The sequence below is a fragment of the Phoxinus phoxinus genome (assembly GCF_949152265.1).
Source record: "Phoxinus phoxinus genome assembly, chromosome: 17".
NCBI classification, from domain to species: Eukaryota; Metazoa; Chordata; class Actinopteri; order Cypriniformes; family Leuciscidae; genus Phoxinus; species Phoxinus phoxinus.
The window spans coordinates 30,660,898-30,676,290 of record NC_136892.1 but is presented as its reverse complement, the minus strand read 5'-3'; the positions used below and the strand labels follow the sequence as shown (position 1 = coordinate 30,676,290).

Sequence of the window (15,393 nt, the reverse complement as noted above, 5' to 3'; positions counted from 1 at the left end):
TATTGCAACTTAAATAACACGGCGACTTTTGGGGACTTTATCTTATTCACCGTATCCCCCAGAGTTAGATAAGTCCATACATACCCTTCTCATCTCCATGCGTGCCGTAACTCTGTCTGACGCACACACTGGTAGCCTAGCTTAGCACAAAGACTGGAGGTAAACGGCTCCAGCTAGCATACTGCTCCCAATAAGTGACAAAATAACGCCAACATTTTCCTATTTACATGTTGTGATTTGTATAGTCACAGCGTGTACAAATAACAAGGTCACATGAGACACAGCCATCTTCCAACCATATACATACTGGGAACTATATTCTCAGAAGGCGAAGCACTGCTACTCCTGTGGAGTGATTAGCGCAACACTGAGCGAACTCTCGTCTCCTCACCGCAGGGCTTCTCAGACGCTGCGAGCCAATCACTCCGCAAGAGTAGCAGTGCTTCGCCTTCTGAGAATATAGTCCCCAGTATGTATACGGTTAGAAGATGTGTCTCATGTGACCTTGTTATTTGTACACACTGTGACTGAAAGAGATGAAAAGAGTATGTAGACTTATCTAACTCTGAGGGATACGGTGAATAAGCTAAAGTCCCAAAAAGTCAGCCTGTTCCTTTAAGTGGTAAAAAGCACCAGTATTAGTACTATCACAGCTGATCTTGCTAATGCTGCTTGTCTCTTTGGTCTGCAGAGGAACTGGATTCGGCTTCTGTAATGCCATGTGTAAACTGGCCGCTGTCTTGGGGAATGTAATATTTGGTTCGTTGGTGGGAATCACGAAATCGATCCCGATCCTGTTGGCGTCGACTGTGCTGGTCGGCGGAGGCCTGGTGGGTCTGAGACTACCCGACACCCGCTCCAACGTCCTCATGTGACCCCACTACACCTGTGACCTCTGACCCCTGAGCCGCCACGGAAACACGCTCAGGTGGAGCCAGCGGCTGTGATGCGTTTGCTTTCTTTATTCATTTAAAGTATGTTTTTTTTTACTTATAAACAATTATTTATGGATTTAATTTATTGGTTGAGTTTTTGACTTGCCCGGTTTAGATTAAAACTAGATTTTGATGCCTTCGTTGCTGTCAAAGTGTCAAAACGAAAACGTGTCAATCTGTTTTTAGACTGCGACTTTGTGAGCTAACCTGGGTTGGAAGAATTATATAAAATTATTTTATGTAGAAATTTCAGCAATTCTATTATTTTTTAAAATGTTATCTTTATTATTTTTAGCTGAACACAAAAAAAATTCAGGTGATTTTAATTTTTTTTTTTTTTTTATATGAAAACTACTTAATTTCCTTGAAATGCTCAAACAAGAGTGAAAAGGCCATTTAGAGATGTAGACATTAGCGATAACAGCTTTTATTGGTAGCGTAGGTCCGATTCTCCGGTGGCCAGAAGCGGCCTTTGCAATTCGGAGGCCTCTCCTGTCGCTTTCATTCATTCATTTATTTATTTATTTATTATGTATTTTCGTTGTACAGTAGTGTGTCTAAAATGTAGCCTATTAACTTATTGTTGATTGAGTTGTTCAAAAAAATCAATATCACATTTGCAAACGTGCTGATATTCTGGAAAACGGCACTTTTGCTCGTGTGGTATTGCTTACAAGTATGAAATTAAAGAGACCATTTTTGCACTATTTCTTGTTTTTTGGAAGCATTGTTATTAATTTTGGTGGCATTTTTGCCCCCGTTAATTTCAGGCCGCGGCGTGATGGGGGGGCGGGGCTTTATTTCCAGCACATGCGGACGTCTGTTGCGATGCCAGTTTCAAGTGAAACGCCTGAAACATTGCAAAGGCCGCTACTGCATTTCTTAAACAAGACGATAGCGATTATCCAGTTTACATTTTCTGCTTTTTATAATGCTTTAGCTAGCGGAAGAACACGCTTCGACTTCATTCTTGCCTTCGTGAACTCGTCATTTGTGTCTCTCTCTCTCGGTTTAAGGGTTAAAGGCGTCTTGATAACCCTAGTCTAGCTGCTGCTGCTACGCTTCTTCTGAAAACTGAATGGCCTTTGCTTCCTCTCCGTGCCTCCTCCCTCTTAAACCCCTCCGGTCGGCTTCTCGTAGGTTGTAGCGATCCATCGCACAGCAGCACTGAGTGCGTTTCGAATGCTCTACTGCTCGAGTCGGCGGATAAAAACGTCATGTTTCGCCATTTCATCACATCCCACTGGAAATTTCCTACATGCAATATGACTAGACGTGATACGGTCGCATCATAGAAAATAATAAAAGCCATTCAGCCTGGTCTGATCTCTTCTGCTGCTGTCTACATGCACTGAAGTACACTAACAACAGCAGAAACAAACTACACGAGTGGAAATTGAAGTTTGTCTCTGGCCTAATTTAATGATATTTTGTCGTGTGTATGTCGGGAAAGTTAAGAAAAACACTTGTTTTGAACTTATCACGGGCGACAACGTTTGCTGTACACGTCTAAATGTTGTAAAGTGTTGCCTGTTGGGTTAAAACATTATTTTTTCATGGTCAGATGTGTATGCAAACGTCTCCTCATGTGTATGTGTAGATATCTTGTATTTGCATTCATTTCCGTCTATAGGTGTTTATTTGGGCTGGTCGTGTGATTTTTGGGGTGTTATTTGAGCTAACAAGTAATTTTTGCAGGTGTTCTGAACAAATTCGGTTCGTGAGAGGAACGAATTCAATATAAAGTTGAACTTGGTGTTTTTTATATTCAGTTCTGAACAAATTCAAGTGGCCTATCTGAAAAACTCCACACAAACAAATGAAACATGATATCTTGTTAATAAATACACCCGTGCATGTGTATATTGAGATTTGTGTTGCAGTGATTTGTCTGTCGTGCTTTCGCCATGAGTTTATTTCTCGGTTTGAAAGATGAATGTATCATTATTGTGAGCGTGTGATGTCGTTCTGAAATGGGTTTTGATTGGTTGTGGATCTGGCATGCCAACGACACGTCTGCCGTCACTGCTGGCCAGATTTCTCTGATATATCTGATTTTATTTTGAAAAGAGAGAGAAAAGTGCCATGTACAGTGTGTGAACGGAACTGATTTGGATCCAGATGTACTGCTATTAAAGAGTTTCATTATAAGACTAAAGAGTGTCTGCTGATTTTTTTCCCAAATTTATTTTTTGGAATAAAAGTTGTTACATCCTTCGTTCTGTCTCAGAGTGGGATATAAGGTGTATGTATCATAAAATATCAAAGCAGAATCTGATGAGAATCGATTAAGATTCTGTATGAACTGATATTTTGGGTGGAGAAAGAATTTGGTCCAGTGGTTTAACCTCAATTTTATGAAGAGACAAGAGGGCTTTCTTTGCAAAAACAAAACCCAAACATAATTAACCACTTCATTTGCAAAACATTAGGGTTGTAACGATACCGTCATGTCACGATTACGATACTGAACTCACGATATGATATTATTGCGATACTCCAAGACATATGATAAAAGGTTAAGGTTAAATTTACTGTTGATTAAAATGCTAAATTTGGTTTTACATTGTGTGTGTAAATGAATAGGCTTGGACTTAGTGCAGGAAACCCAAAGCACAGGACAATAGAGACAGCAGAATAACAATATTCATGATTCTGAAGCTGAAAATACTGAATTATTTTACACGAATATGCTTGAACTCTGTCACTGACTCGATATATTTAAAACATCATATATAGTAGTTTAATGTAAGACTGGCTGCCAGTCACTGCCACTAAAACATCAGTCATTTTTAACTATCCACGATACATATTTATGCATTTTTGTATTGCAATATATTGTGAAACGATATATTGTTACACCCCAAAACATTATTCTCCAACACACATTCATGCAACAACGTCTGCTCTTGCCTCAACACAACACACAAGTTATGCTCATGAACACGTGTTAGAAATTAATATTTTGGAAATAAAGTAGTTACTTATGTTTTTTATATAAAAGTTAGGTTAAACCCCTGGGCCCGTATCCCTAAAGAATTTTTGTGCAAAAAGTGGCTCCTAGCGGCCAAATTCTAAGAAAATTCTCAGAGTCATGACGTTTTCTTAGAATTTCCCCTAAAAGTGACACGAAAATCCCAGTTAATATAAAAGCTATTCCTCAAGATTCCTAGTGCTTAAAAGGGCTCCTAAGGCGAGATCTGCTAAGAGCAGGGAAGAGGACTTTTAGTGGCTTAGGAGTTCCCCTAAGCAGCTGCACAAAATGGCCAACAGAGGCAGGAGAGATGTCCTGCAAACACTGGACAATCACAGACATTGATAAAAGCTGAGCCGTGGACCCTCGTTAAGACCACACTGAGTTGTAACGTTGCAATTTCTACTTCATTAAGGACAGCCCCTTGAGATAGGCCATCTTGTTTTCAATGGGGTCCATATGGGAGTGAAAGTACAAAATATGCCAGCTAGGATATTAATATGAGCAAATAAGACACGAATCATTATTCGAAGAGAGTGTAATGAGCTTAAGTTTTTACATATTTTAGATTATAATGTTATAGGCTATAACCCCTACAGCTTACTATTCATTTTCCAGATATTTTCTTGAATGTGAAATATTATTTACAATTACAGTCTGCATAAGATTAGAGTGTATAATTATGTTTATTGATTTGAGGGTACATCCTTTGCTCATTATCACCAAAAGTTCATTTTCATCAAACTTGTAGGATCAACCAATCACGGCTTTTGAAATGATGACTCATACCTAGCAACGGGGTCAACCACACCTCCTCACTAAGATAGGATTTTCCATCCATTCCTTGCTCAGAGTTCACTGAAAATGTTCTGGAATCACTTCTAAGCTAAAACTCCTGGCAAGGAATTTTTAGGTTAAGATAGGAGCTCTCTGAGAGGATTCTCAGAATCTTTAGGGATACGGGCCCTGGAGTCACATCATGTATTACGTCTTTACCTTTCTAGGTCTTGAAAGTGGTAGTTGCATAGACTGTCAATGGAGGGACAGAAATCTCCCAGATTTAATTAAAAATATCTTCTTTTGTGTTCCGAAGATGAATGAAAGTCTTACCGGTTTGGAAAGACATGAGGGTTAGTAATTAATAACATAATTTTCATTTTGGGGTGAATCTAACGGCAGAACTGACGGCGATATGGACTTTGAATCAGCTTATTAATCCTAGCTAACTATAAATGTTGGATTGTACATTGATGGTTTTACACGTTTGTACCCATTGTTGCCTTCAATAAAAATAAAAAATAAAAAAATAATAATCCTAGCTAACTATTTTTACGGTTGACGCTATATTTAGTTTTGATGTACTTATGTTAGTTAGTGAATATAAGAGGGGAAAACACTTACAGATCTGCATATGCGGTGGATATTATTGGTTCCGCTAATCTTTGCTCACTCCTTCGAAGGCATCTTGAGTAAAACAGCTTTATATTTAACGAAGCACTACAAAAGACCAGAACCGGAAACGATGCAACCAATTATTTAAAACCTGTTTGAATTTATTAAAAACAAGTGAATGTCAAAATGTATCTTATTGTGACCTCTAGTGGCGAACGTGGGTGCATTAAAATGATCTCGTGGTGATATTAATATAAAAAATATAATATAGAAATATACTTATTATAATATAATAATACCAATTGTATGACTAATTATTATAAATAATAATTGTTTTATTATCACTTTTTTATATATATAAAATAAATCGTGTAATAATAGTAATATATAACACAAACACACCTTTAAAAAAGTTAGGTAAACTTGCTTATCATATTTCCATGATGAACACGAGTGATCAATATACCTGTTCGACGCCTCGACACTAGATGGCGCACGAGCATTGCGTCAGTGCGACACATAAACTCCTCTCAGGCCCAGAACTTTTATTGGACCAGGACTGTGTGTATATGTTCTTGATATGTGGTGTTTGATTCGGGAATGACATGCAGCTTTGAATCTGTTTGTCTGTGACTGACTCGAGGACAGTTTAATCCTGCAGGAATGCTCGAGCGAAACTAGACACTCGCCAGCCCGCCGTCTCCGTCTCTGTTTTCACCCGCACTGTCTTTCTCTTTATCCCTATGGGTTTATCCCCACTCACTTCACACCATCCTCGAGGTGCAGTAGCCTATTATTATTATTAATAATAATATATTACATTAAACATAACCATGCATTTTATTTAATGAAATAAATAATACTATGCTAAATAAAATTGCAATTATTCACGTCAACAGTTCTATCTGCATTTTATTTATAATTATATAACTATTAAAAAAACTGAACCGTTCTGAGCTCTCACTTAGTTCGGGTTAAGCTCTGGAAAGGCTTGCCATTGTGTGAGAGTGCTGTTATAGTGTAAAACACGGCTTATACGAGATCATCCGAGCTGCAGCTGATATGGAAAGGGGTGAGAGGGTGTTTAATATTTTGCACGCTCAGTATCTGCTGAACAGCTGTTTCAAATCATAGCTTTATGAATCGAGCAATCAGCAGGACTGCAACTATCTGCTTTGTAACGTTTAAAATTATTGCATTCTGTGTGAGAGATGTAGGCTACTGTACACTGAAGTCATGTCCAGAAAAGTCATATTTACATAATCATACAGTATGCACTCTGATAAGGATTATTGCTTTTACTGCTGGGAAACAGCAGGATATTCAAAATGTCACATTTGAATTGCATATTTGCATTATGAGTACATGGGAAATGCCAAATTGCACATATAAAAAATAAAACACTATGTAAGATAAAAAAAAATATTCTTCAATCAAACCCAACATCGATGGCAGAGTTTCTGTATATCAAACTAGTTCGACTTTTATTCATACAGGCCATGAACTCAGATCAGATCTCTACTCCCTCCTGTAATTACTCTCGTGGGAGAAGAGGAAGAAAAACAACACATCTGTGCAATTATCCGTCATATCAGCGTCCTCAGAGAACGGTCCCGGGGTTAAGCCACCAGCAGCTGCTGCGTTCAGGAATAACAGAACCTGCTGGTGGGTCAGCTTCAAGAAGCTTGCAGTTCAACTGGTAATGTGGTTTTGTAGTGCAGGAATGCCACAGTATTAAAACATGCATATGTCTCCATATAGGGCCCGTGTACATAACGTATTCTAGAGAAATTATTGACTCAGTTTTGCTTAGGGGGGGCGGGGGGGGGGGGGCACAACTGGCATTGCTAATACTGATCTGAACAAACCTCTATCCTCTTGACTTTTTAAAGACCATAAGAAACCACATAGCAACTCCCTGGTAACCACCCAGAACACTCACAACTACTCAAAGCATTTTAGCAACCACATAGCAACTCCTTGGCAACCATCTAGATTATAACATCCAAGCAACCACATAATGTAACAACTGCCTGGCAACCACCCAGAACACCCTGGCAACCACATTGCAACTCCTTGACAACCATCTAGATTAGAACATCCAAGCACCCACATACTGTAACAACTGCCTGGCAACCACCCACAACACCCTGGCAACCACATTGCAACTCCCTGTAGCAACTGCATAGCATCTCTCTGGCAAACAACCATATAGGAAATCCCTGGCAACCCCCTGGCAACCTTCCAGTACCAGAAACCACATAGCAAATCCCTGGCATCCTCGCTGTTCTAGCAACTACATAGCAATGCCCTGGCAATAATAACCTAGAGCAGTATTGTAACCATAGCAACTCCCATAGGTGGTCCCATGTCAACCACCCAGAACACCCTGGCAGCCTCCTACAACACCCTAGCAACCACATAGTAACTCCCTGCCCTAGCAAATGCATAGAAACTCCCTGGCAACCACAGACTACAAATTCAACCACATAGCGACTACTTAGATCACCCTAACCACCATATAGCAAATTCCTGGCAACTTCCCTGCCCTAGCAACCACATAACAACTCCCTGGAAACCACCCAGACAATCCTATTAACTACATAGCAACACCCTGCCAATAACCTAGAGCACTATAGCAACCACATAGCAACTCCCTGACAACAACCCAGAACACCCTAGCAACACACTGGCAGCCTCCTAGCGCCAACTCTTTTGGCAACAAGCTAGAACACCCTAGCAACCATAAAGAAACCCTGTGGTGACCTCCTACACAAGCACAGCTCACATTTTCTTCAGAAACTGTTCAAATCTAGTTGACATTAGGATACTGTGTACTTCATACAGTATCTATACAGGGCAGGTCTGATCATCGTCCCTCAGAGATGCCTCACATTCCCAGACCTACAGGTGTCTTTAACACACTGATCTCAGCTCACGCATGTTTACACGCATACTTCACGTCACGTGTACAGCAGAGGTACACACTGCACTCGGACCGTGACGTACAGGCTCACACGCAACACTCGCCATCGGTCCTGCTGATTCATGAGCGCTGCTCGTTTGCCATTGTTATCTGTGTAACGAGTGTCATTACATCAGATCTCTTCTTTTAAAATTCCTTCAGATAACAGATAAAGCAGTTTAAAGGGTCATTCTGTGAGAACAATACGTAAAAACAGATGGAAACTGTTTTCGCGGCTCATCAAGTTAAATATCCAGAGCCGCTGGCCTGAAACTAGTGGTGCACACAAGCAACTTTATTGACTATATTCCTTTTTCAAAAAATAATGTGAATAATAATAGTGTAAATAATGAATGAATGCAGTCGTTCTGTTGCCTGGTAATGATAAACAACACTTGCTCTGTCCTCCACACTCCTGTTTTGATTCACTCCTCCGTGAGCTGAAAATGTCACATAACCTTTGACCTTTTGACAAGGGGCCTTTCATTTCTTTCTTGCAGTTTGCTAGTGGCTAAAGAAATGTTTCTTTTTCCGCTTTTTATTTCGTATAAACATCCACTGTGATGTCAAGGCCAATAATTTGAATGGTTTAAATGGTAAAAAAAAAAAAAAAAAACATTTGGTTGTAACTATTGTTTAGTATTATTCTTTTTTATGTTTAACTTGATTTGATTTGTGTACTTGATTTTATTTTCTTGTCGGATGTACTTTTTGCATAAATTCAAAATAAATAAAAGGCCCATAATTTGAGACACAGAGCCCATAAAAGCAAATCTATGTTCCAGTGTAACACGTATCCTCACATACTGAGCTTATGTAACACTATAAACACTGCTCAGCCAAAGACAACACTTTTAAATGCTTGTTATAAACACAATGACTCTATAGGTGCAATAACTCTATGGCCTGGTTTCACAGACAGGGCTTATAAAGCCACGATTAGGATTAGTTCAATTAGGACATTTCAGTGGCGTTTATAAACATGCCTTAGAGAGAAATAACATTACTGTTTTGAGGCTGTGTCTGAAATCGCCCCATATAACCCTAAATAGGGCGTTATTTGAGGGGACACCCATTATGGTGTCCGAAACCATAGTGGATGTAATCGAAATTAACTCATTCAATCCCATAATGCACCGCGTCAGCCCTTCTGGCGTACTCAGTGTCCGAATTCACTCACTCGTTTTTATTCATTCCATCAAGGGGACTATATTAGTGGACTAGTGTAGGGAATAGTGAATGAGGGTAGGGGGGAGATTTCAAACTCAGCATGAGTCATTGAATCATTCACTAAACCAAGTCATTACAAAACGCTGATTCATTCAGTAACAAAACAGTTGACTTGCTGTGTTTGAAATCACCCACTACACTCATTCACTATTCTCTACATTACTTCACTTATCCACGCGGGATTTCATTTGGCACAGCCGTCACAGTGCATTATGGGTATTCTTTAGCCATTGAGCGTACATCGGTTGTACGCTCGTTATTGCGGTGCATTGTGGGATTGAATAAGTGCACTTGATAATGTCTACTTTGGTTTCCAAAACCACTACAAATGGCTGTTCTGTCAAATAGCGCCATATTTAAGGGTATAGGGGGCATTTGGGACACACCGGCCCTGTCCCAAATGGCGCACTTGATGTGGACTTTCGGTCTCGTGGACTTAAATTGCGCATGCTCGCTGAGTCTACGAGTCCGTAGGCCGTCCCATTCATCATTTTAACGCTCTGAAGTGTGCTCAGCAGCGCCCCCTTTGTACCCTTGAAGCGGTCTTCCGCGAAGCCCGCATGGATGCAGGCTTCACGCACTTTAACTACCCAGGAATCCTTGCGAATTTGCGAAAGGCCAATCAGACAACGAATGGGAGGAGCTTTGACTCATGTTAACATGGATGAGAAGAAAATATTTAAGTGTAAATATCATTATTTTTATAACCTATGTGTACATTTTGCCAGTTATTACCTACAGTTTATACAAACATTATGGTCATCAACCAGTGGTTGATGTCTCAAACATAAATATAAATATATATTTAATATAAACATAAATAGCGCACTGAATAATAGGCTACGATCGCATTATGCTTAATTAAATAAATATAACCGAATGTCAGGGCTTTACTGAGTCATATGTAAATGTAGAAATATAATATTTAAACAACAACCGGACCATCTTCCTATTTCCGGCGTGACGATCGAGTCTGTCCCAAAAATACCTCTCAATGCGCCCTCGTGGACTCGCACCAAGGGCCCTATAGGTCTGCACTACATGACGTCACCAAAGTGTGGACTCTGAGGAAGTCCACAAGTCTGGAGTGTGCCATTTGGGACAGGGCCACCCACTGCCTCTATGAATGAGTCATTGAATCATTCACTCAACCGATTTGTGTAAAAACACTGAATCATTCATGAGCGAAACACCACTACTGATGTGTGATGTTCGGTTTAATCATTCCATCAACTTCTCAGAAGCTGTACAAGCTGTTGTTGCAAGTTCTAATATATGTTATTTATTACCACATATAACAATTTTCACTAACAGTTAAAATTATTTTATATTATTATTTGATATGGCATCAAGAATTAAGGTTTACATATGTATTATTATTTTTTGTAATATCACATACAATTATTTGTTGTATTGAGTGATATTTTTTTTTCCACAAACATAAAATATCTCTTTTTTTAAATCAAACGTTTATCAAATAAAAATAAAATTGAAAAAAATCCAAACGTATATTAACGAAACCAACTTATTCTATAGTTGGTTGTTTATAAGCGTCTCAGGATAGTTGATCGCTCGTGCTCGCTCTCTCTCTCTCTCTCTCTCTCTCTCACACACACACACACACATTGCTGAGAGGGAGAAGCGCGTCAGGTCACGGCATCAGCTCTCACAAACTCTTTAAACTTTAAACGTTTAACCCGCGCGCGGAACCGGAGGACCGGAACCCTTCCTTCTTCACGCGCCCGGGTGAGTGTCTGTGCGGGATTCAGTCGCAGTGTGTGTGTGTGTGTGTGTGTTCGGGTTTTGAGGATTGTTGTTCTCCGGTTTCTATGGACTCTGGTCTTTCTCTCTCGGGTTTAGGACTTTGAGCTGCACTTGTTCCTCCGCGGCTGGATCATTTACAGCAGGTTTCTTCCTCCTTTATACGACAAAACTCTTCAGTTTCACCGTATGTCGCTGTTTGTTCGCGTTTAGTGGCGGGTTAGTTTAGTGTCTCTTTGTATTTGGTTTAGAAACAACCGAACAAAAGGAAAGCATTTGCTCTTTTTAAAATATCAAATGCTCATTGGCTGACAGCGTCTCTGTCGTCTTCTGTCGCTCCCTTTTAATTGTTTGTTTGCATAAATTAATTTAAACTGGGTTAACCTGCGCGTTTAGTAGGCTACTGTTTAGTTTAGTTGTGTTTTTTTTATGTTAGTCTGGCATTTTAAGGGTCATGTGGAGGTCTGCAGTCAAACTCGCATAAATTATCCCAGACTTTTTCATCTAAACAACAAAAGAGTCTTCTAGCTCAAATGAGACCACAACATCTTTTTTTTTCTCTTTGTGCTTTTTTAGTTGAGAACTAGTCAGGTTGTGTTTAGTTAGTTGTACAAACTTTCTATAATAATCAATGCAAATGTATTTGGGGACGACATGAGCATCGTATGTGTGAGGTGAAGGTTTAATCACCCCTTTTGTTGTTTTGTAGTTTAATTCAAATGGTCATGTGTTATGAATGATGTGCATTAACATAAAAGTAATATTGTAGTAACATTATACATGCAGTCTTTCAAATAATAATGAGTTTAAGTGTTTGGCATGTCAACTAAGATTATTTTTCGACGCAGTTAATGTATATTTTTCAGTGTGTTTCTGTTGCTTGTGTTCATTTAAACTGCATAAATCTTCATCTAGTTTTTCCAAACATGTTTGGAGACTCGTTCGTGTCTGAGAGCAGGTGCCTGAAGGCTGTCTAAAATAGAAAGCAAGGTAAAAGTGTGTGCTAAGTGGAAGAATATAGCCTGACGTGAATTGTTGGCTGTCAGAGGAGGGTTATCATTAAATGCCTTTGTGTCCATGACCTCTTGACCCTTAATCCCTAAAATATAACCCTTGAAATCAATGATAGAATTGATTCTTTGCTTCAGGGACTTCTTGGTCTTTTGCTGTTAAAGAAATTTAATACACAAAAAGCACATGATAATGTTATTAAAAGATAAAGTGTTCGTATTGCTTGAACTAAATCTTAAATTTAGCATCAGGTGACTTTTTTGTATACCAATATAGAGTTGGGCTATGTTCACAATACCCTACTTCTTGTACTTATGTTTTTGCATTTTAAATGTATTAATTTAGCAGTATTTATACAGCATGTAATCAGACCTACAGCATTTGATTGGATTATTTGACAGAATTATACATAAATAAGTATAACTAATACAGTATGCATCACATAGTATATAATAGTATATAGCAAAATCACGACTGCTTGATTGTTTATTTTGTCACAAAATGTAACTATATTGTCGCCCAGCTCAAATCTGCTAAATGCAACTATAAGGCATGAAAATATTAAGATTAACATCAACATCAGGATTTTCTGTAAAGCTGCTTTGAAACAATGTCATGAGGTCATGTGACAACAATGTAGCATACTATTATTATTTGAAATGCCTGTGTGCTGTTTCACATACTACTTTTTAAAAATAGTAGGCCGTGTATGTATACACAATGCAGTAAGCTATTTTATTCAGCCTTGATGAGTGCTGTAATAAGTAGAGCAGATGCCATTACTCGCCGATGGGTTCATTGATGTTAAATTAGTCCCTCGGGACATTTTTAATGAGGAAATGATCTTATGAGTGGGTCGTATACCGTATGTTAATCTGAACTTGGATTATGTCGATAGTCCAGCCAGACAATGACCCGCCTTCATGGGTGAACACACTGAACACGATAGAATCATGTAACCCAGATGAGTTGGCGCCGGGTCAGACCGGTACCCAATATCCCTGTGAACCGAACACCAGTGGCCCGTCGATAAGCAGAACCGGCCTTTCAGAACAAAACCTATGAGATCCAGACTGACTGATTTACACTCAAGTGTTGTTTTAAAGGGATAGTACACCTTTTCAGCATTGAGTTACAATGATGAATTAAAATTTTTGGGGGAACAGACCCCTTTAATGTTTTGAATTTGGACAAAAAAACAATGCAGCGATTGACCATCTTATTGAAGCGATAGCAGGGGTCTCTCATTAGGAAGCTAGTGAAATGCGACCTGGGGCCGGTTTCACAAAGCTATTTTAGACCGGTCTATAGTGTTAGACAAGTCTAAAATTTGCTCATAGACTAGTCTAATGCAAGTTAGACTGTTTCACAAAAATAAAGACTGACTTAATTTAGACCCAAAAAATTAGACACCTTACTTACCCCCAGGCTAACTTCGGTCTAAGACTCTGTTACCTTGGCAACCAGCAGTAACAATCAGTTACATCACAAACAGCCAAAAGAAAAGGGAAAATGGCTCATAATTTGTGGTTTGCAGACGACGTGGAGAGCGCTGAGAAGGGAAAGGGTTTTTAGGGACCGCAGTAACCTACTGGAAATATATAATAATGAGGACTTCATCGTCGGTTTCGTTTTTGTATCTTTTCTGTACGTCTTTAACGCTCAACGGTCGGATTAACGCTGTTAACTGTCATAGCAATCTTTTTCCAAACATTTCTTCTTGTTACTACATTCTCCGCTAAATTTCCCAAGTAAAATGTCCTTGTAACTGTTCTACTCCTCCAACAAACACATATGTTCTGCTGGGATAAACTGCACTGACCGGCTGAATGCGCTTACTCGATCCGCCATGTTTTTTGTTTTGAAAAGTGTCTTAGTTTACCCAGAATGCATTGCAGTGTAGTCCTACTTAAGATAGTCAAAGTCTTAAGTGCTTTGTGTAACGGTCTGATTTAGATGTCTATCTGAAGTCTGACTATCTACTATATCTAAGCCATAGTCAAAGTCTATCTTTGTGAAACCGGCCCCTGATCCGAACCCTACATCGATGCCCTAACCGGTCTCCGACCCTGTTTTAATGCTCCGTCCACATTGTGGGCGCTGAAAAAGACTCGTCCGCGGCACATAATGTTCCTTCACTCTAAGAAACCGCACAAAAGTGCCACTCTTGAGTTTGTGAGCCGAACACAGTCGTGCTTTGTGTCCCTCTGCCAACATCCCTCCGTCTCCCAGAGGAGTGTGGAGAGAAGGATCTGGCCTGATAGGAGGACGCCCTTATTCTGTTACCTTTCTGGATACTAATTACCCCTCTAATCTGACCACAGGCTAGTTTATGCTGCCCCCGACACCTGCGCAGGTCCCAGAGCAGTCACGGGGTTTCTTCAGATAGCTGCTGTTTGCTGTTCTTGAAAACACACTGTGATAAGCAATGCTTGGTAATCGATAACAGGACTGAGTAATAATGATGCGCCGAGGCCAGTGAGAGGAGCGTTGCGGTCCAGTTGAGAGGCCAATACTGTGTTGTCACCACATCTTACCTTAAAGGATTAGGCCTAGTTCACTTTTAAAAAAACTTTTGCTGATAATTTACTCACCCCCATGTCAACCAAGATGTCCATGTCTTTCTTTCTTCAGTCGAAAAGAAATGAAGGTTTTTGATGAAAACATTTCTCCATATAATGTACTTCACTGGTGACCAAACGGTTCAAGGTCCAAATGACAGTGTCAGCGCCGCTGGCTTTACGGGCTTTAAACGACAACAGACGATGAATAAGGGTCTTATCTAGCGAAACGCTGTCATTTAAAAAATAAAAATAAAAGTTTAAGTTTTAAGCACAAATGCTCGCCTTGCTCTGTTCTGTGATGCGCGTTTGTGACGTCACGTAATACGCAATTACGTTGAAAAGGTCAAGTTTTTTTAAAAAGTGAACTAATCCTTTAATCGTGTCATGCACATGCATTTTTATGCTTGCAAACTTAAAGATTTAGTTTTGTATAATGTATTGAGGGTTGTTGTTGGGAGCAGTGCTATTTTAATATTATTTATACTATATTATATGGTGTATGTTAATATTTTGAATTAGCTTCTATTTTTATATTTGCAAGACAATTTAATTTTAGTTTAA

General features: G+C 39.4%; 2 protein-coding genes across 7 annotated transcripts in view; both read left to right on the top strand.

The window, feature by feature from the left end:
• LOC306984752 (synaptic vesicle glycoprotein 2C) overlaps nucleotides 1-3,090 on the top strand; it is a 52,188-nt gene extending 49,098 nt beyond the window's left edge. The window contains exon 13 of the mRNA XM_079586408.1: nucleotides 692-3,090. Within this exon, the coding sequence (XP_079442534.1) occupies nucleotides 692-875 (184 nt within the window). The 3' untranslated portion in view covers nucleotides 876-3,090. The remainder of the gene's footprint in view (nucleotides 1-691) is intronic.
• An 8,013-nt stretch (nucleotides 3,091-11,103) lies between these two features.
• The window catches only part of sema4d (sema domain, immunoglobulin domain (Ig), transmembrane domain (TM) and short cytoplasmic domain, (semaphorin) 4D), a 73,384-nt gene continuing 69,094 nt past the window's right edge, over nucleotides 11,104-15,393 (top strand). For 3 of the 6 annotated variants that reach the window (XM_079586406.1, XM_079586404.1, XM_079586401.1), the window contains exon 1: nucleotides 11,104-11,242. The gene's annotated coding sequence lies outside the window, so the exon portion shown is untranslated. The other 3 variants (XM_079586398.1, XM_079586402.1, XM_079586405.1) reach the window with 3 other exon arrangements.